The sequence below is a fragment of the Chiloscyllium plagiosum genome, unplaced genomic scaffold (assembly GCF_037043375.1).
Source record: "Chiloscyllium plagiosum isolate Xiang-an unplaced genomic scaffold, Cpla_swu_hap1 HiC_scaffold_5, whole genome shotgun sequence".
NCBI lineage: Eukaryota > Metazoa > Chordata > Chondrichthyes > Orectolobiformes > Hemiscylliidae > Chiloscyllium > Chiloscyllium plagiosum.
Genome location: NW_028270143.1, coordinates 20,604,364 through 20,631,037, shown reverse-complemented (window position 1 = coordinate 20,631,037; position 26,674 = coordinate 20,604,364). Strand labels below are relative to the sequence as shown.

General features: G+C 41.0%; 1 protein-coding gene across 3 annotated transcripts in view; it reads right to left on the bottom strand.

Annotated features, from left to right (window-relative positions):
* Positions 1-26,674, bottom strand: part of LOC122550233 (triple functional domain protein) — a 581,330-nt gene that overhangs the window by 29,188 nt on the left and 525,468 nt on the right. For 2 of the 3 annotated variants that reach the window (XM_087987024.1, XM_087987026.1), the window contains exons 49-54: positions 23,713-23,960; positions 21,949-22,090; positions 19,175-19,202; positions 11,944-12,106; positions 11,724-11,845; positions 3,385-3,463 (exon numbers count right to left, since the gene is read on the bottom strand). In XM_087987024.1, the coding sequence (XP_087843150.1) occupies positions 3,385-3,463; positions 11,724-11,845; positions 11,944-12,106; positions 19,175-19,202; positions 21,949-22,090; positions 23,713-23,960 (782 nt within the window). The remainder of the gene's footprint in view (positions 1-3,384; positions 3,464-11,723; positions 11,846-11,943; positions 12,107-19,174; positions 19,203-21,948; positions 22,091-23,712; positions 23,961-26,674) is intronic. The other variant, XM_087987025.1, reaches the window with a different exon arrangement.

Sequence of the window (26,674 nt, the reverse complement as noted above, 5' to 3'; positions counted from 1 at the left end):
TGCACCCGATGTGGCCTCCTCTATATTGGGGAGACAGGCCGCCTACTTGCAGAGCGTTTCAGAGAACACCTCTGGGACACCCGGACCAACCAACCCAACCACCCTGTGGCTCAATACTTCAACTCCCCCTCCCACTCCACCAAGGATATGCAGGTCTTTGGACTCCTCCATCGCCAGACCACAACAACACGACGGTTGGAGGAAGAGCGCCTCATCTTCCGCCTAGGAACCCTCCAACCACAAGGGATGAACTCGGATTTCACCAGTTTCCTCATTTCCCCTCCCCCCACCTTGTCTCAGTCAAATCCATCGAACTCAGCACCGCCTTCCTAACCTGCAATCTTCTTCCTGACCTCTCCGCCTTCACCCCAGTTTGACCTATCACCCTCACCTTGACCTCTTTCCACCTATCACATTTCCGACGCCCCTCCCCCAAGTCCCTCCTCCCTACCTTTTATCTTAGCCTGCTGGACAAACTTTCCTCATTCCTGAAGAAGGGCTTATGCCCGAAACGTCGATTCTCCTGTTCCCTGGATGCTGCCTGACATGCTGCGCTTTTCCAGCAACACATTTTCAGCTCTTATCTTGCTCCTCCACTTCAACCTTTCTGTCATGGTGGCCCTGTCAGGAGCTGAGAACTCCCAATGAAATCACTTTTGGGATCAACAGAACACTCAAATCTCTCCATTGCAGCAAGATGGCAATTCGTGGAAAGGGAAAAGGTAGTACAGATGAAATTAACGGGACTGAACATTGACAAATACCCAGGACCCAACGATCTATAGCAACACATTGAAAGAGGTGGCTCTGGAGATCGGTGATCATCTTTTAAAATTCCATTCATTCTGGTGGTTGCAAATGTGGCCACACTTGAAAACAAAAGTATCTGCTAATATCAAACCCAACTGGAATTAGAATATTTAGTGGTTGTTCTGACTTGGATCAGATACAACTGTATTTAACCTAAATATGGGGAATTACAATTAAATGAACTGGGTGGATAGATTATGGGGAAAGACAGTTGGCAAGCAATTGGAGCCATTTAAGGAGGTAATTCATGACTCTCAGCAAAAAAGTATATCCCACTAAGGAGGAAAGATTCTAAGAGAGGGATACACGAACCATGGCTAACCAAGGAAGTTAAGGAGAGTAGTAAGTTGAAGGAAAAAGCACAAAAGGAGGCAAAGGTCAGTGACACCCCTGAAGACTGGGATAACTTTAGAATCCAGTGAAGGAGGACTGAAAAATAATAGAGAGAGAAAATAAACTATGAAAGCGGGCTAGCAAGAAATATAAAACTGAGAAGAGCTTCTTTAACTATATAAAAATGAAGAGAGAGGTCAAAGTGGACATAGGCCCTTTAGAAAGTGAATTTAGATATATATGGGAAACAAGGAAATGGCAAAGTTAAACAGAAATGAACAACTTCAACCTTTATGGTAGAGGACACCATGAACCTCCCATTAATGCTCTAGATTCCGGTGGGTGGGAGAAATTAAGTACCATCATCATCACTAGAAAAGTAACATTAGACAATCTAATGGGACAAAGGCAGATACGTCCCTTGGGTCAGATAGCTTGCATCTGAGGATCCTAAAATAAGTAGCTACAGAGATCGTGGATGCATTGGTTGTAATTTCCCAAAAATTCCTTGGAATCTGCAGAAGTATCAGAGGACTGGAAACCTGCCAATTTCTATTCAAAAAGGAAAAGTGGCAAAAAGCAGGTAAATAAAGGCCAATTAGCTTAATGTAAAAATGTTGGAAAAATATTGGAATCAATTATTAAGGTCGTAGTAGCAAACGTTTGGAAAATCATAATCTAATCAAGCAGAGTCAGCATGTCTTCAAGAAAGGGAAACACATAAAGAAAGTGCTGCAGGTAATCAGAAAGGCTAATGGAATGCTGACCCTTATTTCTTGGGGCTGGAATATAAGTGTAGGGACGTCTTGCTGCAAATGTAAAATATGCTGGTGAGATCATATCTGGGATACTGTTACTGTCAGCAGTTTAGCTCCACTTATTTAAGGCAAGATATTATTTCATTGAAGGCAGTTCAGTGAAGGTTCAGTAAGATGGAAGGATTAACTCTACACATTACAATTTAAAAGAACAAGAGGTGATCTCATTGAAACATATAGGATTCTTAAGGGGCTTGACAGGGTAAATACTGAGAGGATGCTTCCCCTCATGGGAGAGTCTACCTACAGAGGATATAGATTAGAGTGGTGCTGGAAAAGCACAGCAGTTCAGGCAGCATCCGAGGAGCTGGAAAATCGACGTTTTCGGGCAAAAACCCTTCATCAGGAATACAGGCAGAGTGCCTGAAGGGTGGAGAGATAAATGAGAGGAAGGTGGGGGTGGGGAGAAAGTAGCATAGAGTACAATAGGTGAGTGGGGGTGGGGATGAAGGTGATAGGTCAGGGAGGAGGGTGGAGTGGATAGGTGGAAAGGAAGATAGGCAGGTATCCTCTAGAGATGATATAGTCTCAGAAAAAGGTGCCAGTCTAATACTGAGATGAGGAGAAATTTCTTCTTTCAGGGGTTTGAGTCTATTTGGAACTCCCTGCCAAAGGGAGCTGTGGGGGCAGAGTCTTTCTGTATATTTAAGGCTGAGATAGATGGATTCTTGATCAGTAGGGGAACTGAGGGCTATAAAGAAGGACAGGAAATGGACGTGGGGAGTATCAGACCTGCCATGATCCTTTTGAATGGTGAAGCAGGCTCAAGGGGCCGAATGGCCTATTTCAGTTCCTATTTCTTATGGTCTTACGGTCTTATATCCACAACTGCACATATGCACTATTCTGGAAATATACGTGACAATTTCAGACCCAATATGTCACGTGAAATTTACCCATAAAGATAAATTTCTTCATGCAACTAATGCACTGGGGCTTCTATGGGCGTTTGCAGGGGGATCTTCCCAGCACCCCTGCGTACTTTGAACCCTGATTATTATGTTATCCCTTGCGGGGCAGTCTATAACATGGGGCATAGTCTCTTGTTGAGTGGTTGATTATTTTGCATCGATCTGAGGAGAAACTCGCACACTCAAGGAATTATGAATATTTTGAATTCTCTGCCCAAGAGAGTTTGGATGTTTCTTCTTTGAGGTACATTTAAAAGTGGAATAGAGACATATTCGGTCTCTCATGGATTCAGGCATACAGGGATTGGACTGACAACATATACTGCAGTGCAAGGTCACTCATTATTGTCTTGAGTATGGAGCATATCTGAAGTGTCACATGGTCTACTCTTGTTCCTGTTTTTTATGTTCGTAAGCAGGACCACTCACTTTGTACAGAAGAAAACAGAAATCAGAAGGCTTCTCAAAGAGTAAAATAAAATCAAATGGAATGATAAGATTTAAAATGTTACCTGCCAATTTCTGCTACTTCGGAAAAAATCGAATCAAAGTTGTCCTTCCAGATTACCCTAACTCCATCACTTCCAGGTCCTGAAAGATGAAGCAAAAAATATTATGCAATTAATCAAGTGGAAACCAAAGTAGGAATTTAATCTCTGCTTCTGAAACAGAAAACAGATTTAACCTCAAGAATTTGTTTTGGTGGTGATGGGAGTGGGGGTGGTGGAAAGAGAAGGTCATAGAGTCCTACAGCACAGAGACAGGCCCTTTGGCCCAAAAATGTTCCATGGCAACTAAAATGTGCATCCTCGTTAATCCCATTTATCTACACCTGGCCCATAGCCGTCCAAGCCTTTCCTATCCAGGTATCTGTCCAAATGCCTTTTAAATGTTGTTAATGTACTTGTATCAACCACTTCCGCTGGCAGCTCATTCCATATGCGTACCACTTTCTGCGTAAAAAAGTTGCTCCTCAGGCTCTCTTTTATTCTTTCCCCTCTAACCTTAGACCTCTAGTTCTTGATTCCCCAACCCTGGGAAAAAGACTGAGTGCATTCACCCTATCCATGCCTCTCATGATCTTACACACTTCTATAAGGTCTCCCCTCAGCTTACTACGCACTAAAGAAAACGTCCTAGCTCGTCCAACCTCTTCCTATAACTCAGACTGCTGAGTCCTGGCAACATCCTTATGAATTTCTGCTGCACTCTTTACAGTTTAATAACATCCTTCCGAGAGCAGGGTGACCAAAACTGAACACAATAGCAGCCTAACCAACATCCTGTACAACTGCAACATAGCAACTTCTATACTGAATGGCCTGACTGATGAAGGCTCGTGTACCAAAAGCCTTCTTCACTGCCCTGTCTACCTGTGACTCCACTTCCAGAGAACCGTGCACCTGAACTCCAAGATCCCTCTGTTCCACTGTACCCCTTAAGGCCTGACCATTCACCATGAAACTTCTACCTTGATTTCACTTTCCAAAATGCAAGACCTCTCACTTATCTATGTTAAACTCCATTTGCAATTTCTTGGCACACTTCCCCAGCTGATCAGGGTCCTACTGCAATTTCTGATAATCTTCCTCACTGTCCACGATACCGCTTACTTTAGTGTCATCTGCAAACTTACTAATCATGCCTTGTATATTCTCATCTAAATCATTGATATAGATAACAAACGGCAATGGGCCCAACACCAAACCCTGAGGCATTCCACTAATCACAGGCTTCCAATTTGACAAGCATCCTTCCTCAATTACCCTCTGCTTCCTACCATCAAGCCAATTGTGTATCCAATTTGCCAGATCCCTTTGCCTTACGATTTAACCTTCCAAAGCAGCCTACTATGTGGAATCTTATCCAAAGTCTTACTAAAGTCCATTTAAACAAAGGCATAATCTCCCATGCACAAAGCCATGCTGACTATGCCTAATCAAATCCTGTCTTTCCAAATGCAGGTATATCTTATAAATTTCTTCTGCACTCTTTACAGTTTAATAAAAACCTTCCTCAAGCAGGGTGACCAAAACTGATCACAATAGCAGCCTCACCAACATCCTGTACAACTGCAACATAGCTTCCCAACTTCTTTACTCAATGGCCTGACTGATGAAGACCAGTGTGCCAAAAGCCCTCTTCACTGCCCTGTCTACCCGTGACTCCACTTCCAGAGAACTGTGCATCTGAACTCCAAAGTAACTTACCCACCACAGATATTAGACTTACTGGTCTATAGTTCCCTGGGTTTTCTTCGCAGCCCTTCTTGAATAAAGGCAGAACATTCTCTCCTCTCCAGTCTTCCGGGACCTCCCCCGTGGCAAACAATGTTGCAAAAATATCAGCCAGCGCCCCTGCAACTTCTTCTCTAGCCTCTTGCAGTGCTCTTGGATATACTTGGTCAGGACCAGGAGACTTATCTACCTTCATACATTCTAATACATCCAACACCTCCTCTACTGTGATTTGGACCATCCCCAAGATATCACCACTGACTTCCCCAGGTTCCCAAGTCTTCAGTCTTTCTCCATGGTAAACACAGCGGAGAAATATTCATTGAGGATCTCACCCATCTCCTGCAGTTCTATGCATACATGTCCACTTTAGTCCTTGAAGCGTCCTATTCTCTCCATAGTTATTCTTCTTTCTTTAATATACTTAAAGAATCTCTTTGGATTCACCCTAATCTTCTCAGCCAAGGCTACCTCATGCTCCCTTTTCGCCCTCCTGATTTCCTTCTTCAATAAACTCCTGTATCCCCAGGGATTCCCTTGATCCCAGCTGTCTGTATCTAAGCCATACCTCCTCCTTTTTTCTGGTCAAAACCTCAATATCTCTCGTCATCTGGGGTTCCCTATTCCTGCCAACCTTGCCCTGCACCCTCACAGGTACATACAGACCTTGAACTCTAGCTTTTAAAGGCCGCCCACTTGCCGGAGGTCCCTTTACCTGCAAACAAACTACTCCAATCAATCCCTACAAGCTCCTGTCCAATTCCATCAAAATTTGCCTTGGCCCATTTTAGAACTTGAACCTGGTGTTCATATGTCCTGAGGATATAGAGCATCAAGAATACTTAGCTCCAGATTTCGAGCTTTAAGGCTTCTATCATCACGTGCACCTTGGGACAAAAAAAATTAAACTTCCACTCCACTACATGAGCTAATTTGCAATTCATGAAATTTTCTTTTCTGGATATTGTTACTGCTTGTTGATTGTGTTGATTATTACAATGCACTACAAAAGTTTGCACCGTTTGGCTTTTGTGATGCTACTGCTCAACATCATCTCGCATCTTCTTGAAAAGATCGATGTAATAGCAAGAACAAAACTGTCTGGATTTTGTGGTCAGCATCAAATGAATATCACTCACCAATCACTAAGCTGACTGTTGCAAGATTTTGAACATGCAACAGTCTGCTGCTGAATGTTGAGTCTGGCCTCTAAAAGGGATCTGTGGTGTCCACAAGCAAAGCAAGAAACAACAAAGATCTTCAAACAAACTAGCATTAAGAATCCTCACTTAAAGATGCAAGCCCTATTACTGACTAAGTGGGGTTTTGCTAGGCAAGGGGTTGGGGATTGGGAAGCAGACCCCAGATTTGGCTCCCGATCAGGCAGGCTCTCTGGAGAAGAACACAGTCAGGCATGTTTGTGAGAGTGCTGAAGATCTGCTTCCTGAAGACATTATCTTTGGATGGGTGGAGGTCTGATGGTAGGTAAGAAGATAAGTTGGCAGTGGTGGAGGGAAAGTACCTGTGCTTCTCCTGGACTGTAAGTACACTTGTCTTTACGTGAAGCCGTCCTTTAAGGGGAAGCAGATTAAAACTGAAACACATACACTCATTAATAATATTTAAATTGTCAATCCAAAACGGAAAATGGGTTGGCTGTCTGCCTCTCTTTCTTGTTTCCATTAAACTCAGAATCACATCAACTGGAAGGTCAGGTTTGGGGATTAAAGGATTAAAGTTTGGTATTTAAAAAAAAATTCCTGACCTCAACTTATCTGCTTTTCATTTAAAATTAAGACCATGAAACAAAATTAGATTTAAATCATATACAAGAGAAACAAAAGTTGAGAAAGAATAATGGGATTGAGAGAGATAAGAGGGATAGGAAAAGTAAAAGAAATGCAATTATTTAATGGTCTATTAACATTAACGAATGGTAATAAATCTTATTGGGAGTAAAAAAAGTGAATTAATTATAAATTAATAAATAATAATAACTGAATTAAGGCATAATAAAGATAGCAGGGCAGGTGATGTGGTGCAAAAGCAGGATGTGGGAACTCCTGCATATCAGTGTGACCTCAGGAGACAAGCTTGTGGCAAGTGTATACAGCTTGAGGAACTTTTGCTCAGAATTTATTAGTTGGACTGGGTAGTGAGACCCAAAAAGCTTGCAATTTTCCAAACAGTTGAGCTAATTTCAGTCTGCTTAGATGAGTGAATCCTGCAGAGTTAATAACCTAACTAATCATGAGGGTGGGGAAGCATAGTTTGAGGGGAGGGTGCAAGGGAGAGGAGACTGACACAACACAAAGAGTGACAGCTGGTGTCAGGTTCAGCCCAGCTGCTTACAGCTGGAGAAGTACTTGCCACAGGAGTAGGAGGATTGAGTTGCTGTGTTCTATGGAGGTATGCAGCAACTTAGGCAGGACAAGGAAAAAGCATCTACTTAGAGGAGCTAGGCAACAAATTAAATATCAGAGCCTCACAGGTAATAATATCTAAATTATTACCCGAGTCACAAGAATATTTTTTGTCAGTATTCACACTGGAAAAAGACAATGTTGTTGAGGAGCATACTGAGATACAAGCTACTAAACTAGGTGGAATTGACATTCGCAAGGATAAGGTGTTAGCAATTCTGGAAAGTGTGAAAATAGGTAAGTCCCCTGGGCCAGGTGGGATTTATCCTAGGATTCTCTGGGAAGCCAGGGAGGAGATTGCAGAGTCTTTGGCTTTGATCTTTATGTCATCATTGTCTACAGGAATAGTGCCAGAAAATTTGAGGATAGCAAATGTTGTCCCCTTGTTCAAGAAGGGGAGTAGAGATAACCCTGGTACTTATAGACCAGTGAGCCTTACTTTGGTAAAGTGTTGGAAAAGATTATAAGAGATAGGATTTATAATCATCTACTGAGGAATAAGTTCATCAGGGATAGTCAACATGGTTTGGAAAAGGTTATAAGAGATAGGATTTATAATCATCTACAGAGGAATAAGTTGATCAGGGATAGTCAACATGGTTTGTGAAGGGTAGGTTGTGCCTCACAAACTTTATTGAGTTCTTTGAGATGGTGACCAACAGGTGGATGAGGGTGAAGCAGTTGATGAGGTGTACATGGATTTCAGTAAGGCATTTGATAAGGTTCCCCCATGGTAGGCCATTGCACAAAATACAGAGGCATAGGATTCAGGGTGATTTAGCAGTTTGGATCAGAAATTGGCTACTTGAAAGAACTTGGTGGTTGATGGGAAATGTTCATCCTGGAGTTCAGTTACTAGTGGTATACTGCAAGGATCTGTTTTGTGGCCATTGTTGTTTGTCATTATTATAAATGACCTTGATGGAGGTGAAGAAGGATGGGTTACTAAATTTGCAGATGACACTCAAGTTAGTGGAGTTGTAGATCATGCTGAAGGATATTGCAGGTTACGAAGATATAGATAAGCTGCAAAACTTATCAGTGGTTATCACTGCTGCCTCACAGCGCCAGAGACCCGGGTTCAATTCCCGCCTCAGGCGACTGACTGTGTGGAGTTTGCATGTTCTCCCCGTGTCTGCGTTGGTTTCCTCCGGGTGCTCCGGTTTCCTCCCACAGTCCAAAGATGTGCAGGTCAGGTGAATTGGCCATGCTAAATTGCCCATAGTGTTAGGTAAGGGGTACATGTAGGGGTATGGGTGGGTTGCGCTTCGGCAGGGCGGTGTGGACTTGTTGGGCCGAAGGGCCTGTTTCCACACTGTAAGTAATCTAATCTAAAATCGAAAAGTAATCTAATTTAATCTAAAAACTGAGCAGAGAGGTGGCAAATGGAGTTTAATGCAGAAAAAAGTGAGGTGATTCACTTTGGAAGGTGCAACAGGAATGCAGAGTACTGGGCTAATGGTAAGATTCTTGGTAGTGTACATGAGCAGAGAGATCTTAGTGCCCATATACATAAATTCCTGAAAGTTGCCACCCAGGTTGATAGGGTTGTTAAGGTGGCATATGGTGTGCTAGCTTTTATTGGTAGAGGGATTGAGTTTCGGAACCATGAGGTCATGCCGCAGCTGTACAAAACTCTGGTGCAGCCACATTTTGGAGTATTGTGTACAGCTCTGGTCACCGCATTATAGGAGGGATGTGGAAGCTTTGGAGAGGATTCAGAGGAGATTTACTAGGATGTTGCCTAGTATGGAGGGAAGGTCTTACGAGGTAAGGCTGAGGGACTTGAGGCTGTTTTCTTTAGAGAGAAGATGGTTAAGAGGTGACTTAATTGAGACATACAAGATAATCAGAGGGTTACGTAGGGTGGACAGTGAGAGATGTTTTCCTCGGATGGTGGTGGCTAGCATGAGAGGGCATAGCTTTAAATTGAAGGGTGATAGATATAAGAGAAATGTCAGAGGTAGTTTCTTTACTCAGAGAATAGTAGGGGCATGGAACGTACTGCCTGCAACAGTAGTAGACTCGCCAACTTTAAGGGCATTTAAATGGTCATTGGATAGACTTATGAATGAAAATGAAATAGTGTAGGATAGATACACTTCAGATTGGTTCCGCAGGTCGGCACAACATCAAGGGCCGAAGGGCCTGTACTGCACTGTAATGTTCAATGTTCTATCTATGTACTAAAATTGGCATAGGGAAAATTAGAGAAATGTCTAAAATACTAAAGATCAGTGGGTTCTTGGGGTACTTGTCAACAATCTCTGAAGGTATCAAGGCAAGTAAATAAGGTAATTAAGAAGACATAAGGCATACTTGCCATTCCTAGTTGAGGCATAGATTATAAGAGCAGTGAGGTTATGTTGGACCCACATGGAACTTTCGGTTAGACCCCAGCTTGAGTAGTGTGTGCAATTCTGGTCACCACAGAGTCTCCAGATTGTGAATAGCTCCTGTTCTTGAATATGCTTCTATGTCAACTGTTTGTGTACACAATTTGGAACACAGTACAATCTAAAATAGCTATTTGTAAGCATGAGAAAACATTTGCATGTTGCATCTTTAAAATTAATCTTAATGTGGAATCTTGTTCATATGTTTGAGCGTTTGTAAATTGGATGTTCATAAATCAAGAACTGCCTGATGCAATTACACTGGGGGAGGAAGGGGGAGAGGGAAGGGAGGGGGAAGGGAGGGGGAAGGGAGGGGGAAGGGAGGGGGGAGTGGGCAGGGGGGAAGGGAGGGGGGAGTTGGCAGGGGGGAACGGGGGGGGAGGGGGGGAGTGGGCAGGGGGGAACGAGGGGGGGACTGGGGGGGGAAACGAGGGGGAGGGAGGGAGGGAGGGGAGGGAAGGAGGAGAGGAGGGAGAGAGGGGGGAACTGGAGGGAGGAAGGGGGGAGGGAGAGGGGGAGGGGGTGGAGGGAGGGGGAGGGGAGGTGGAGGTCGAGGGAGGGGTAGGGGAGGTCGAGGGAGGGGTAGGGGAGGTGGAGGGAGGGGGAGGTGGGGGGTGGAGGGGGAGAGGGAGGGGGAGAGGGAGGGGGAGAGGGAGGGGGAGAGGGAGGGGGAGAGGGAGGGGGAGAGGGAGGGGGAGAGGGAGGGGGAGACAGTGCGGGAGATGGGGAGGACGGGGGAGGGGGAGGAGGGGAAGGGGGGAAGGGGGAGGAGGGGAAGGGGAGGAGGGGAAGGGGGAGGAGGGGAGAGGAGGGGAGGGAGGGGAGCGGGGAGGGAGGGGAGCGGGGGGAGGAGGAGGGGGGCGCTGCAGAGAAGTTTCTCCACGATATTGCATGGGATGGAGCATTACAGCTATGAAGACGGACTGGATACGCTCAGTTTGCTTTCTTTGGAGCAGAGGAATGTTTTGATAAAGGTGTATAAGATTATGAGGGGCATGAATAAGATGGAGAGAAACCAGATGTTCCCCTTGGTTGAATGTTGAAGAACATACTTGAAGTGAAGGGTGTGAGGTTTCGAGGGGATTTAGGGAAACACTTTTTCCACCCAGATCGTGTTAGGGGTCTGAATTGCACTGCCCGGAGCGATTGTTGAGGCGCGTAACCTTACAACCTTTAAAGAATACTTGGATGAATAAGTAAAATAACATAATATTCAAGGCTCTGTACTGGAAAAGTGGGAGACTCCATGGGCCAAAGATTTTCTTCTGTACTATATAATTCTGTAAAACCATCGTGGCAGAAGTGAGTTCTGTTTCAAAGGACATGGGGGCGGGGGGGGGGGGGAGGAAATTTGACAGAAACCTGAAAGTAGTATGATCAGTTTAGTGGAAACCAAGATTATATTTCTAGCTTTAAATAAAAAAACTAAATTTACATGCTGTCACTCCATGGTCTGAATTTATGATTCTTTATTACTAATGTAACCACTACATTACCTGACCATTAACATGTCAGCAAAGAGACAAGGCCAACATGAAACTAGATTTAAATTCCAAAACCTACCACCCAATAAACGATAGTATGTACTGAACCTCTGTTTATTCTTATAAATACTAATATGAAAATAGCTGACGTCAATGACTAGTCAGCATTACCATGAATGAAATAACCCAGAATAAATTAAAAGCCCCCCTAAGAAACTGATAACAACAAATACCATAGATTTGTTATGGAGAATAATTTAGAAAAATTAGATTCTTAGATTATGAAGATGACAAAATGTCAAGAATCTCACCTAAAACTCGCAGGATTGCAGAAGAGGTGGCTGATCCCACATCATTTACAGCCACACAAGTGTAAGTGCCATCGTCGTCAGTGGTCACATTCAGTATTTTAAGTCTAGCTTCACCAGAATCACTATAATCGCCATAAAATTAAAAAAAAAACTTATTAATTAATAGATCATCCTGAAAATCAGCAATATTTTTCCTCATAACAGATTGTTTCATTTTCACCTGTAGGTAATGCTGCTGTGACCATCATTGGTCAAAATGCTCTGGTCTGGGGACTTCCATGTTATTGTAGCTTTGGGACGACCACAAACTTTGCATTTCAGTGTCACAGTTTCACCTGTCTCACAGGTCACATCAGTTAGTGGGTTGATGAATTCTGGGGGAACTAGGAGAAACATGTCGTTCTTAGAATAAACACAAAATATATGAAAAGCTGCAAGAAAAACAAAGTACTTTACAACAGAGACATATGACTATGTTGGATGGAAGGCACACTCTTGTATGAATAACTTAATTACAAACTAGTTATCTCTTTCAATTAACCTGTATGACATAAAATTTTACAAATTTACCATTCTGTTAAGATACTCAGTGCTAAATGGCAGGGAAAAGATTAAATTTGGCTCATATTGGCACTAAGACTGTATTGCACTGTCTAATCCAAAGATTGTTCCATGAAAAAAGTCAAAATGTCGAATTCAAATTTTGCTAACTAAAGCCTGGATTGAAGATGCACTCAGTTTTGTTGAGTGTAAGCAAGACGACAAATTTGTGCAGTGGTTACTATAAATCTAACAGAGAGGGTTTCAAATGCAGTCCCCTGTTAGAGATTCTACTACGTTATCAAAGATCAGTACCTGCAGACCCCAAAGAAAATCTTATAGTCTTGGTACGGAATATATCATCCAACTGAATATGTATAATATACTGGGCAGAGTGCTTGCAGATGGAGCTGGGTGAATTGCAATGTGGAAACTGAGAACTTGGTGGCGAGGAGGAAAATGGCTTCTTATCACTAACCTAAGGAACAGAGCCACAGAAACGAGGATTCTAAGGTCAAGCAATATCTTTGCTGACTATCCAGATATATATTTAACTTTGTATTTGTTACCTTAGTTGTTCTTTATAAGATTGAATAAATAATTTTGTCTTTTCTTTGCTTTGAAGTTCATATTTGACTCAAAACATTGAATGTATTCTCTCTCCACAAGTGCTGTCAGATGTGTTTCTCCAGCACTTTCTGTCTATATCTCAGATTTCGCAACCTCAGTATCCTGTGTTTATTATAGAAAAACAGCTGTGCAGTTTAGATCTAGTTAATTGCAATTTTATAAATAATCACCATATAACTAGAAAATTTATTTGAGATTTCTAGTTACAAGAGAGCTCTTCAAGTAGAGAAGTAGTGACCCTATCTCTCAGCCAGAGGCTTGGGTTCATGTCCTATCTGTTCCAGAAGTGTATAATAATATCTCTGAACAGGATGATTAACACGACCTAACTAGTAGTAAGGAATAACCCTAACCCAAAGTCTGCAATCCCTACACAACGTAGTAACTTTAGGATACTTCATGTGTCCCAGAGGTCCATGATTGGAGCAAGTGTTTCCAAATGAGGGTATTAATACACTGAAGGACACGAGCTCCGAGACTGCACCTATTTGTTTTCTGTCCAATGAGAAAGGTGTCACTGCATCTATTCCAGGGAATGAAGTTCAACAACAGCAACTGATTTGCACTAATTCTTTAATTAAACATCCCAAGCACGTCACAGGAGCATTACAAAGCAAATCATGCCACTGAGCAAGACAAAGAGATATTAGGTTGAATTAATATGGAAACAGGGTCTTCAAATTTATTTATGGCTAAGTTCAATATTTGATCACCAAGGGAGTCAAAGGTTACAAGGAAAGTGGAACTCAGATCAGCAATTATCTTATTAAATGGTGGAGTAGGCTCAAAAGATCAAATGACCTAACGCCGCTCCTAAGTTTTATGTTCCACTTCCTATGACCTTTCAGGAGTGATTTAAAAGGAGACAAGATAGAGAGAGGCAGGTGCGTAAGAAGTGAATTTCGGGTGTAACCAATCGTGACACAACTCTTGAATCCAAATGCTGAAAAAGCCAGAATTAGAGGACAGAGGAGACTGTTGGACTGGAGATCACACAGATTAGAGGATATGGAAGGATTTGAAGCAAAAAAGGATGAGAATTTTAAAATCAATGCACCGCTTGACCTGAAATTAATTTTGGTCAATTAACACAAGGACAGTAGGGGAAAAGGATTCCCTTCAAGCAGATTGGTGAGGATTTCAGTACCAGGTGAGTTGAGACAAGGAGGAATTCAAGGTATGTTGCAGAGACAGACAAATGTGGTCTGAGTGATTAGACAAAAGAGATCAGAAACCTATTTCAGGATTAAACGTGGTATTACATTTGCTGCCAGGCTGGCTTAATTGCAGACTGCAGACAGGGATGGAAGCAATATCTAAGGAAAAGATTTTGGAAAGGAGACTGAAAGCAGTGGATTAAGTTTGGAGAACCAGCATGGATTTGTTCAGAGAAATTTCGTTTGAATGGTTTGATTATTTTTGATAAGGCACAGAAGGTAGGTGAGGGCACAGTTGAGATTTTTAAAAAGTGTTTCATGAAGTACCATATATTTGACTAGTCAGTAAAATTAAAACCTGTGGGAGAGAAGAGACAGTAGCAGTATGAATGCAAAATTATCTAAAGGGGAGATACAGAATATGAAGGTACATTTTTTTGGATCCAGGAACGCTTAGATTTGAGTGCCTCAAGGTTAAGCATTAGGACAACTGTTGGTTTCAACATACATTACTGACTTGAACTTGAAGGAACTGGGCACAAATGTGACATTTACAGATGATGTGACATACAACTATATAAATCAACTCTGAAGAAAATTACAACAGACATCAAAATGACATAGGCTCATGAAATGGGTGGATACTTGGTAGGTGATCTTATTTACTAAGTGGAATGTTAAATGATAAATTTTTGAGGGACTGCAGGAAGAGAAATGGTTGTTTGTGCTCAAAACTTTCAAGGGGGCATGACTATTAGTAAGGCAGTTACTAAAATGTATAGGATCCTGGATTTTGTAGATAGAGGTGAAATAGCAATGAGGGCATGATGTTTTATAAAAAACTATTTAGAGATCCTACAGTGTGTAAGTAGGCTACTCAATGCAATGAATCAACACTGACCCTGTGAAAAGCATCCCTTCAGGCCCAACCTATCTTTGTAACCTAATCCACCTAACCTGCACATCCCTGGGCACAATAGGCAATTTAGCACGGCCAACCCACCTATCCAGTCTTTGGACTGTGGGTGGAAACTGGAGCACCCAGAAGAAACCCACACAGATATGGAGAGAATGTGCAAACTTAACACAGACAGTCGCCCAAGGATGGAATCAAACCCGGGTCTTGCCACTGTGAGGCAATAGTGCTAACTGTCGAGCCACCTTGTCACCCACAAATTGTTACTTGTTGTGTCTTTAAAAAAAAAGACTTTGCTGGACTCTTACGATGGATGTCACAGGTCACAATAAACATGTTGGCCAGAGTTCTGACAGCTCCTCTCAACAGACTGCACAGGAACATGGCTGCACATATCATCCATTGATCATGGCCAATTTGATGTGACTGAAATTCCTTTGGAATTCTGGAATATGTTAAATGCTCATTCTGAATCAGTCTGTCTGCTAATACCAGCCGAGAAAAGCGCGAACAGATTCTCGGCTAACAATTATGTCTGCCTAAAGTTAAATGCCTCCTTGAAACCTGTTTTCTAAAAGAACCTGAGTTTACCTAAAAAGCAAACTGCTCCTCTTCTTGCAACCATTGTCAGAAACAGCTGCTGTGTCTTGAAATTAAAAAGAAACTTCACAACTCTGAATGCCAGCTGTTTGAAAATTGAACCAATAGTTATAATATTGCCTTTTTAATATACCTAGGCACAAAATTCCTTCTTTCCAGTGTGCATGTGTGGGTGTGTGAGGATGCATGCAACTACTCTTGTGATTGAATGTGAGAATAAATAACACTCCTGCTTATAATACCCCTGCTTTAAGCTTAAAGGAGAGTCTGCTGTGAGTTATGCTAATAATTGACCTTCAACAAAAATGGTTTTGCAAGCACACTTTGAACTTTAAACAAGAAAACCAAAATGAAATCATTGATTCAAATTTGAAATGTCTCGACTGTGAGAATGATGGATATAAATTAAATAAGTGTCTTCAACAGGGATGGGCAGAACTGGCAGCTTAATGTTCCAGGATACAAATGTTACACGAAGGATAGAAAGGGAGGCAAGAGAGGAGGGGGAGTGGCATTTTTGATAAGGGATAGCATTACAGCTGTGCTGAGGGAGGATATTACCGGAAATACATCCAGGGAAGTTATTTGGGTGGAACTGAGAAATAAGAAGGGGATGATCACCTTATTGGGGTTGTATTATAGACCCCCCCAATAGTCAGAGGGAAATTGAGAAACAAATTTGTAAAGAGATCTCAGCTATCTGTAAGAATAATAGGGGAGTTATGGTAGTGGATTTTAACTTTCCAAACATCGACTGGGACTGCCATAGCGTTAAAGGTTTAGATGGAGAGGAATGTGTTAAGGGTGTACAAGAACATTTTCTGATTCAGTTTGTGGACGTACCTACTAGAGAAGGTGCAAAACTTGACCTACTCTTGGGAAATAAGGCAGGGCAGGTGACTGAGGTGTCAGTGTGGGAGCACTTTGGGGCCAGCGACCATAATTCTATTCGTTTTAAAATAGTGATGGAAGAGGATAGACCAGGTCTGAAAGTTGAAGTCCTAAATTAGAGAAAGGCCAATTTTGACGGTATTAGGCAAGAACTTTCGAAAGCTGATTGGAGGCAGATGTTCGCAGGTAAAGGGACGGCTGGAAAATGGGAAGCCTTCAGAAATGAGATAACAAGAATCCAGAGAAAGTATATTCCTGTCAGGGTGAAAGGGAATGCTGGATGACTAAAGAAATTGAGGGTTTGATTAAAAAAAAGGAAACATATGTCAGGTATAGACAGGATAGATCAAGTGAATCCTTAGAAGAGTATAAAGGAAGTAGGAGTATACTTAAGAGGGAAATCAGGAGGGCAAAACGGGGACATGACATAGCTTTGGCAAATAGAATAAAGGAGAATCCAAAGGGCTTTTACAAATATATTAAGGACAAAAGGGTAACTAAGGAGAGAATAGGGCCCCTCAAAGATCAGTAAGGCGGCCTTTGTGTGGAGCCACAGAAAATGGGGGACATACTAAATGAATATTTTGCATCAGTATTTACTGTGGAAAAGGATATGGAAGATATAGACTGTAGGGGAATAGATGGTGACATCTTGCAAAATGTCCAGATTACAGAGGAGGAAGTGCTGGATGTCTTGAAACGGTTAAAAGTGGATAAATCCCCAGGACCTGATCAGGTGTACCTGAGAACTCTGTGGGAAGCTAGAGAAGTGATTGCTGGGCCTCTTGCTGAGATATTTGTACTATCGATAGTCACAGGTGAGGTGCCAGAAGACTGGAGGTTGGCAAACGTGGTGCCACTGTCTAAGAAGGGCGGTAAAGACAAGCCAGGGAACTATAGACCGGTGAGCCTGACCTCGGTGGTGGGCAAGTTGTTGGAGGGAATCCTGAGGGACAGGATGTACATGTATTTGGAAAGGCAAGGACTGATTCGGGATAGTCAACGTGGCTTTGTGCGTGGGAAATCATGTCTCACAAACTTGATTGAGTTTTTTGAAGAAGTAACAAAGAAGATTGATGCGGGCAGAGCAGTAGATGTGATCTATATGGACTTCGGTAAGGCGTTCAACAAGGTTCCCCATGGGAGACTGATTAGCAAGGTTAGATCTCATGGAATACAGGGAGAACTAGCCATTTGGATACAGAACTGGCTCAAAGATAGAAGACAGAGGGTGGTGGTGGAGGGTTGTTTTTCAGATTGGAGGCCTGTGACCAGTGGAGTGCCACAAGGATCGGTCCTCTATTTTTTTGTCATTTACATAAATGATTTGGATGCGAGCATAAGAGGTATAGTTAGTAAGTTTGCAGGTGACACCAAAATTGGAGGTGTAGTGGACAGCGAAGAGGGTTACCTCAGATTACAACAGGATCTGGACCAGATGAGCCAATGGGCTGAGAAGTGGCAGATGGAGTTTAATTCAGATAAATGGGAGGCGCTGCATTTTGGGAAAGCAAATCTTAGAAGGACTTATACACTTAATGGTAAGGTCCTAGGGAGTGTTGCTGAATAAAGAGACCTTGGAGTGCAGGTTTATAGCTCCTTGAAAGTGGAGTCGTAGGTAGATAGGATAGTGAAGAAGGCGTTTGGTATGCTTTCCTTTATTGGTCAGAGTATTGAGTACAGGAGTTGGGAGGTCATGTTGTGGCTGTACAGGACATTGGTTAGGCCACTATTGAAATATTGCGTGCAATTCTGGTCTCCTTCCTATCGGAAAGATGTTGTGAAACTTGAAAGGGTTCAAAAAAGATTCACAAGGATGTTGCCAGGGTTGGAGGATCTGAGCTACAGGAAGAGGCTGAACAGGCTGGGGCTGTTTTCCCTGGAGCGTCAGAGGCTGAGGGGTGACCTTATAGAGGTTTACAAAATTATGAGGGGCATGGATAGGATAAATAGACAAAGTCTTTTCCCTGGGGTCAGGGAGTCCAGAACTAGAGGGCATAGGTTTAGGGTGAGAGGGGAAAGATATAAAAAAGAACTAAGGGGAACTTTTTCACGCAGAGGGTGGTACGTGTATGGAATGAGCTGCCAGAGGATGTGGTGGAGGCTGGTACAATTGCAACATTTAAGAGGCATTTGGATGTGTATATGAATAGGAAGGGTTTGGAGGGATATGGGCCGGGTGCTGGCAGGTGGGACTAGATTGGGTTGGGATATCTGGACGGGTTGGACCGAAGAGTCTGTTTCCATGCTGTACATCTCCATGACTCTAAATGAAAATTGGAGAAATATTTGAAAGAGGAAAATTGTAGGGATATGGGAGAAAGAATGGGGCAGCAGGAAAGAGTCATAACAGACTTGTTGGGTCATTCACCCCCTTCAGTGCTGTATTACTCTGTGCTTCTCAGTCAGTTTTCACTAAACACACACATTTTAATGAGTCTGCTTTGAATGGCCGTTCCCAGATGTGTAACTGTAGAAAAGTTCAACTCATAGAATCACGACAATTTAAAAGGGAATGAAATTCACAATAATGTATTGTGCTGAATCAACTCACTTCTACTCTGTACATTGTTGCTGGGAAGAGCTGACATGAATCCCTGTCACAAATTCATATCATAGAGCATGTTTGCACTTAGCAGCTGCAACAAAATCCAATATCTAAAACAAGGCTGCTTACTCATACTTTGTGGAAATTAAAAGTTATTTAAATAACTTACCATCATAAATATAATTAGGGTTCAAGAGCTGAAAAGAAAGAAATGCAAATGATTTAATATAACATACATTTTGCCTTGACCACTCCATACAATATAGCAAGTTCCGCATTCTTAACACTCACTGAGTAAACAAGTTTCCTCTAGATTCCTTTATAGAGTTACAATACTCTTCCTTGATAATAGATTACATAATGTAATAAGTTAACTAAAAGCCAAAGTCAAAATTTGTATTCAAGATATAATCACAAGCTTATTTTCAAAAACAGTTGGAAAAGCACAGCAGGTCAGGCAGCATTCGAGCAGTAGGAAAACTGACGTTTCAGGCAAAAGCCCTTCATCAGGGTCGATTTTCCTGTTTCTCGGATGCTGCCTGACCTGCTGTGCTTTTCCAGCACCACTCTAATCTTGACTCTAATCTCCAGCATCTGCAGTACTCACTTTCGCCTAATTGATTTTAACCTTACTGTGAATCCTCTTCCAAGAATGCCTACCTTGTAGAAGCTCTCCCCCTCTCTCCACAAGGATCTCAGTGAGTCTCTCTCTCTCACTGCAACCCCCAGGTCATCTCGTCTGCCCTGATGCTCTTCAGCCACATTCTGAAACAGACTTGCTACGACAGCCACATCTCCTTCCTCAGTGCCTACCTATGAAACCAACTGATCCCACATTGACTCCGAACCACATTCAGACACACAGTTTGGATCTGAACAGGACAACCAGTACAGACTACAAAGTAAAAACCCCCAGCAACAGTCTTCCTTCAGGATCCTCCGCTCCACACTCGCAGCCATGCGCCGCCACCTTATCTCTCTACAGTCAGCCCTGCCTCAGCTCAGGGCCACACACTCTCAGAACTGCAAAGGACCCCGGCTGTATTATATCCTCAGAAGAATTCATACACATTCCTGATGAAGGGCTTTTGCCCGAAACGTCGATTTTCCTGCTCCTTGGATGCTGCTGTGCTTTTCTAGCACCACACTCTCAACTCTAATCTCCAGCATCTGCAGTCCTCACTTTTGCCAAATTTAGAAACAAGCCAGCTGACCACTTCTGCTCTGTAACTATTATATCATTCTACAGATTATTTCCTGCTTGGCCAGCAAACAGTTTGAGCAGACAGCAGAAATGTGGTTTCCTTTAATCATCTAAATTTGCAATTACAAAAAAAAATGCATTGAAATACTTGCAAGTCATTTACCAGGTTTTCAAGTAATTATCAAAATATTGCATTTTAACACTTGGTATGACTGATAACTGTTTCAAAAGCAAATGACACAATTGATTTTACATCTCATGTCTCTAGCTATTGCAGCACAATAGACCACTAATGCAGATAAAGAGTTAACAACTTTAAATAACGGATAGTAAGATACATATGCCAGTTACATGTAGATGTATTTCTTACATTACTAATATAAGTAATGAGTATATTATTAGTGCATTATTCGATTAACACTTCAGTAATGCTACTCGCCTCAATCTGAGGGAAAGTAGTAAACCAAGCCCAAGTATCTGCCTACAAGATGGGGAGAAATTTAAAAGAATTGGCCCACACCTGCATTTCCAGTGTTTCATGAAAACATTGACAGCCAGTCATCTTCAATATGAATGGCATATCTACATGAAAGAGAGGTAAAGGATACTTTTTCCTAATTTTTGAATTTAAAATACAGAATACACTGTAATTCCTAAAATACAGAGTAAATACAGGAAGTGTGCTCCAATTTAAAAAAATAAACATAAAGTCGATCTAGAATATGCTATTTTTAAAATAATGTAACAAATCATATTACATAATAATCAAACTTAACATACTGATTAATGGTTGAGTTTAATGGAAGCTAATGGTCAGAAACACGTCAATTTTTGGCCAAACATTGAGAACAAAGCAAATAGATATTTGGCATCAATAAAGTTAACAAAGAAAGTTGCTTGAAGTGACGGCTGTGAAATATTCCGGTATTATGGATCACAAACAAATCTGCATACTTCAATGAAATAAGAAGACTGAATAATATTTTTACACTCATCATTTATATTCTTTATATCTGAAAACAAGACTATCGAATGCACGATGAAGCTAAAATAATTCAATATTCCGCTCACACTCAGATTCACAGATAGTACATCATTTAAAAAAAAACAGATGCTGAAATCCTGAAACAATGCAGTGTAGGTTTCATGCTGATCCCATGGATTCCAAATTGGTGTCACTAAAGAAGCAACATTCTCAGCCAGGCTCTGGATTGATTGAGACTGGCTTTGCAGGAGTTGTTGAAAAATTGGAAGTTAGGGTACTTGAGTTCCACTTCAGAATCCGACTTATCTAAAAGCGGTGACAGTGTCTTCTTTAACTGCCTGGACCCTACCTAGCTAAACTTTCCCGATTTACTTTGAAGAAGGGTGCAGATAATAAAGAGAATTAAGAAAATGTTATGACATTTGTATGTGCATAATTATTTCTTACTCCTACTTCATATTTTTTAGGTTTAGTTCATGAGTCACCCAATGAGGTTGGCATGAATTAGAATACTGCAACACGTCACAAGCTGTTAAAGAATGAGTTGAAACTGGCAATGAATCGATATCTCCTCCCTCCCTCCACTGAAATAAAAAAAAATAATTTAACAAGGTGGAACTCTCAAAACTACGTCGGTGGAATTGTAATCTCATTATCTGTATGTTCATTTTAACTTCAAAAGATACTTTTAACTTCAAAATGGTGGAATATTTCCAAGCAAGGTATTTAGCTAATGGCTATTACTAGGACTTACCTTAACTGATACCTTATTTGGTAATCCTTCTCGTGACTTTCGGAAACCATTCTCTAACTTTCCTTCTTTCTTGCCATCTTTATCCTTCTTTTCATTTTTCTTTCTTAAACGGAGTGCAGTGTGCCAAGATGTTGATTTTCTACTGTTGTCAAATTTCACCCCAGAGGAGAGAGGACAAGAAAAAGAACAACACAGCCCATTTTAAAATATAAATAAAAATGATAATCATCCTGCATAAAATACACACTATTAATAATATTTACTTCCAGCATAGCACATTGGGAGGATCAATACACTGACTGAGAATGAAGGGATTTGGACAAATACTTTTCCTGTGAGTAGACACAGTGCAGAGGAGTGGGAAGTGGGAGCAGTTGTTGTGCTGGTGGTGGAGGGTTGTGGAAGCTAAATCAGAGTATTTTTCCAAAGTGTGCTCAAGTATTCTTACTAGCCAGCTTCAAATCACTAATGGCAGAAATATGGAAAAAGCACATCCTTCCATTGCTTAACATATTCGGTGTTGTGACAACAGGCAGTGAGTGATGATCAAAATAAAAACTTCACCCTCAAAATACAGTAACTTTAATTACATCTCACACTGTATGGCTGAGAACAATGATCACATGCTCACAGATTGTCTCACAGATTTATCAAGTATGAGAGTTAAGTGTATAGAACAATGGTAGCTACCAGCTACTCAAGCTGAGCTCAAAATTGCAGTAGTGTAACTTGATCTTGGTCCTACCATGCTCACTTGATACAAAAGAAACCAATTGAAGTCCAACATAAAACATCTTAACCGGAAATACAAAGATCATCCATTTGTGGAACCACAGGAGATGGGAGAAAAACTAAATGAATATTTTGCATCAGTACTTACTGTGGACAAAGACATGGAGACTAGGGAACTCGGGGAAATAAATATTTATGTTTTAAAAACAGTCCATATTACAGAAGTGGTGTTGGAGATCTTAAAAGACATACAGGTGAATAAATCTGGGGATCTGATCATGTGTATCCAGAATGTTGTGGGGAGTTAAGGGAAGAAATTGTGCAGCCCCTAGCAGAGATATTTGTGTCATTTACAGCCAAGGGTGAGGTGCTGGAGGACTGCAGAGTGGATGTTGTTGTGCCTTTATTTAAGAAAGGCTGCTAGAAACCTGGGAATGATAGGCCATTGGACTGAAGGGTCCATGCTATATCTTTAAGTGCCTTCCATAATAATAGGTTCTGTATAACTGAGTAAGTATGCCACCAGATCTGGTATTGAGCTACATCGACCATGAAAGTTTCAAGTCTAATTATATTGGTCTGCATGTTGGAGTATTACAATTGGTTTCAGTGCTCTTGAACTAGTGATGGAGTAATGGGAAATCAGTCTGTGCTTCTAACGCTGATTGCTTTCTAGTGATCTCAGTTGGAAAGTGTGCATGGTGGAACTTGCGTATGCTTAGGACAGAAATAAATATAACTTCTCTGTTTCCCTCTCATCACACGTCCTTACTAATACTGGCTGTCAAAGACATGTGCAACAGGTATAGCCACTTAGATCAGTTATCAGAAGGCTGTCAGGATCCATGCAGCTAAAACTCAGCCAAGCGAGGCAGGAGAATATTGAGATAGAGAAAATAATTCCTGTCCACTTGTCATCACATGCAAAGAAGTGAGAGAAGAGAGACCGTTTGCATGATTTGGAAGAAATTGTTTTCAAGATTGACCATTTATAGAGTTAAGCAACCAAACTATGAATGAAAACAGACTAACTTTAATGTTCCTTCAGGGTTGTCTGGGATTATAATAGTTGTGTGACCTAGTACATAGCCAGGAATCCATCCCTCAGCTGCAGGGCATTGGTCAGTGGCTGCTCGAAACACCAAAAACATGTTCTGTTGGTTGCTGGCCAGGATTTGCACCACCTCGCCCTGGCATACATTGATTTCATCCTCTTTCACTGCAGTGTAATCATATGTTACCAGCATGGTGGAGATATTACTGCTGCTGCTACTTTCACTCTACAGGGGAGGAAAAAACAAGGTTGCAAAAATAAAATGTGCTTCTGAAACAATTCACATAGCAATGCATTAAATTGGTAATTTAAATATGGCTCACTGACTTAATTTCATAATGAAGTTTCCTTCCCTCCCTCCGTCAATTAAAAAGTGATTTGAAACATGAACCTTAATTTATTGTTTTCAACACTTCAAATAACACAATACTCTTTTTATTATGACTTAAACAAATACACAGATACAACAAACTGACAAATAAAACATTAAGAATGGCCACAGCACATTGCAAAATCTCTAACATATATTATAATATTGTTTATTGTTAAACCTATACTTTAAGAAAACAAAACTGCCAATTCACGGTTTGAGATAAAACTGACATTAATGTTCTTTCTTCCTTTCCTCCTTTTGAAACGTTGACTCTGCTGAAATAAGATTCCAATTCACAAACACCCGAGTTATTTAGTACAAGTGACCAGACTGTAAGGATGAACCTGGAAGGGTACTCAACTATAAGGAGCATCACAGCTAAACTCATACAAGTTCACTCCCAGCAAGAATTGGTGGACAGTGATCAGGAGTAGGAAAATTGACGTACAGGCACATTGAAAGTCAATTGTACTGCCTTTTACTGCTGCATTAGTCAAGATCAGTTAACTTAGTACAGACTGCTGTGATCTTCCTGATTTGAATAGGTCCAGGCTACTGGGAGAATACCTTAAAATAGAACAACTTCCCTCCATATGAATCAAATAACTTATGAAAAAGTGATGAGTAGCCCTTAGTTTAGCAAAAGCAGGACAGTTCCAAAAAGAATTAAAACATGAACAACTTAATGTTTCATAAACAAGGCCTTCCAATTTCATAACTTCTCCATAAATGTGTAGTTGGAACAGAATGTGGAGACGTGGCTTGAAATTCATTCCTATCTAGTACTAACATATTTTGAAATTCAATAGCTGGTTTCATTTACAAACTGGAAATTCTGCAAATACTAAGCAGGTTTGTCAGCATCTGTGGAGAAAGAAAGAGTAAATGCCTCAGGTTGCTAATCTTCTACTGGAACTGGATAAGTTAAAGAGATGTGACAGATTTTAAGCAAGTTTAGAGGCAATGAAAGGAACAAGTATTGAACAAGATGTTTGGGTGAAAGACAGGAGTGATTAAATGACATTTGGATTTTGGTGCAAGGTGAAAGGAAACGGGAATAGGAGAAGCAAAGAGACAAATATAGGTCGAGAAGAAAATTAATGGGAAAAGCAGAAGTATTAATAAATGCCATTGGAGATAAGGGAACAGGGCAGAGGATATGATCCAAAATTGTGGAACTCAACATTGAATATGGAAGACTGCAAGGTGACTAATCAGAAGGTGAAATGCTGTTTCTCAATGATCATATCTTGATTTGACCCTTAACAGCCTTCAAGACTCAATGTGAAGTTCAATAAATTAAGATAATGCACAACCTGTGGTCACCTTTTATGTCTTTAGATGAAGTGATTTGTGATTATCCTGGTTTTCCCATTCACATTACTTCTACTGTACCCCAGACTTCCCTTTTAATATTTTCACCCTTCCCACATTAATTGTCTCCTTACTTGCTCAAACCTGTTAAATCATCAACTTTTCTGGTTCTCACTAATGGTCATCAGCTTGAAGTATGTGTCTCCACAGTTGCTGCTGTTTGTGCTAAGCATTTCTGGCATTTAAAATTCTATTTCAGTGTTCCAGTACACATAAAATTTTGCTTTTGTAATAGCTTGTTTCAAAAGTTCTCCTATAAGTTTAAGACTAATGGTGTATTAATAATAATTGATGAATATTTAGTGGCATCTGATGCAGAGAAAGTTAGACTATGCTTGGAGAGGAAGCAAATAATTCAGCTACAAATCATATATTGCCTGCCAATTGCCAGTTGCAATCTGCACCGAAGCCTGCGGAACTACCTTTCATTAGGTAGCCGCTAGAAACTGAAGAAAATGGAATAGAATGATTTACACTCCACTTTATCTCTTTCTATGCCAGAATTGTTTCATCGTTGCTAATCATGTATGCTTTTCTGCATCATTCCCCAGTAACACAGCTGCCATTTAAAGCATCCATGTCGGTGATATAATATAATATTAATTCAATGTTCTGCATTTTTGCACTGCCTGGAGGAGAACAGAAATGTGTCATTTTATTAAAACTAATCCTCATACCAGAGAAATACCTGCATCCAATTTTCTATGCTTGAAGTCAGACAATTATCACTAAAACATCCATGTATAATAAATAACCTTTTAAAGGTCATCAAAGTGACATCTAGCTTTTGACCAGAGTGGTTCAGAATCTCACTCCCACCTAACATGATAACTCATCACCACGAGTACTCTGCACATTTTAATTGTGGATTACATAAGACCATTTTTGACATACAAAATACAACAAGAATCATTTTTTTTTGACACAACTGGTACAAAGTTGCTCCCTTAATTGAGACAGGAAAAACATACAAATTGAAACAAAGAAGAGGAGAAAAAGAAAGTTAAGGACTAGAACATAGAAAGTGGAACAGCAGAATGTCATGTGTACATATTATTTTAGCATCTGCTTAGGCAGCAAAAAGCACATGCTTTCAAGCAAATTGGATCAATACAGTGGAACTTAACAACCAATCCAAAATGCTGTGCTTGAAAACTGAGGGACATGCAATGCATAGTGAGCATGCAAGAGTT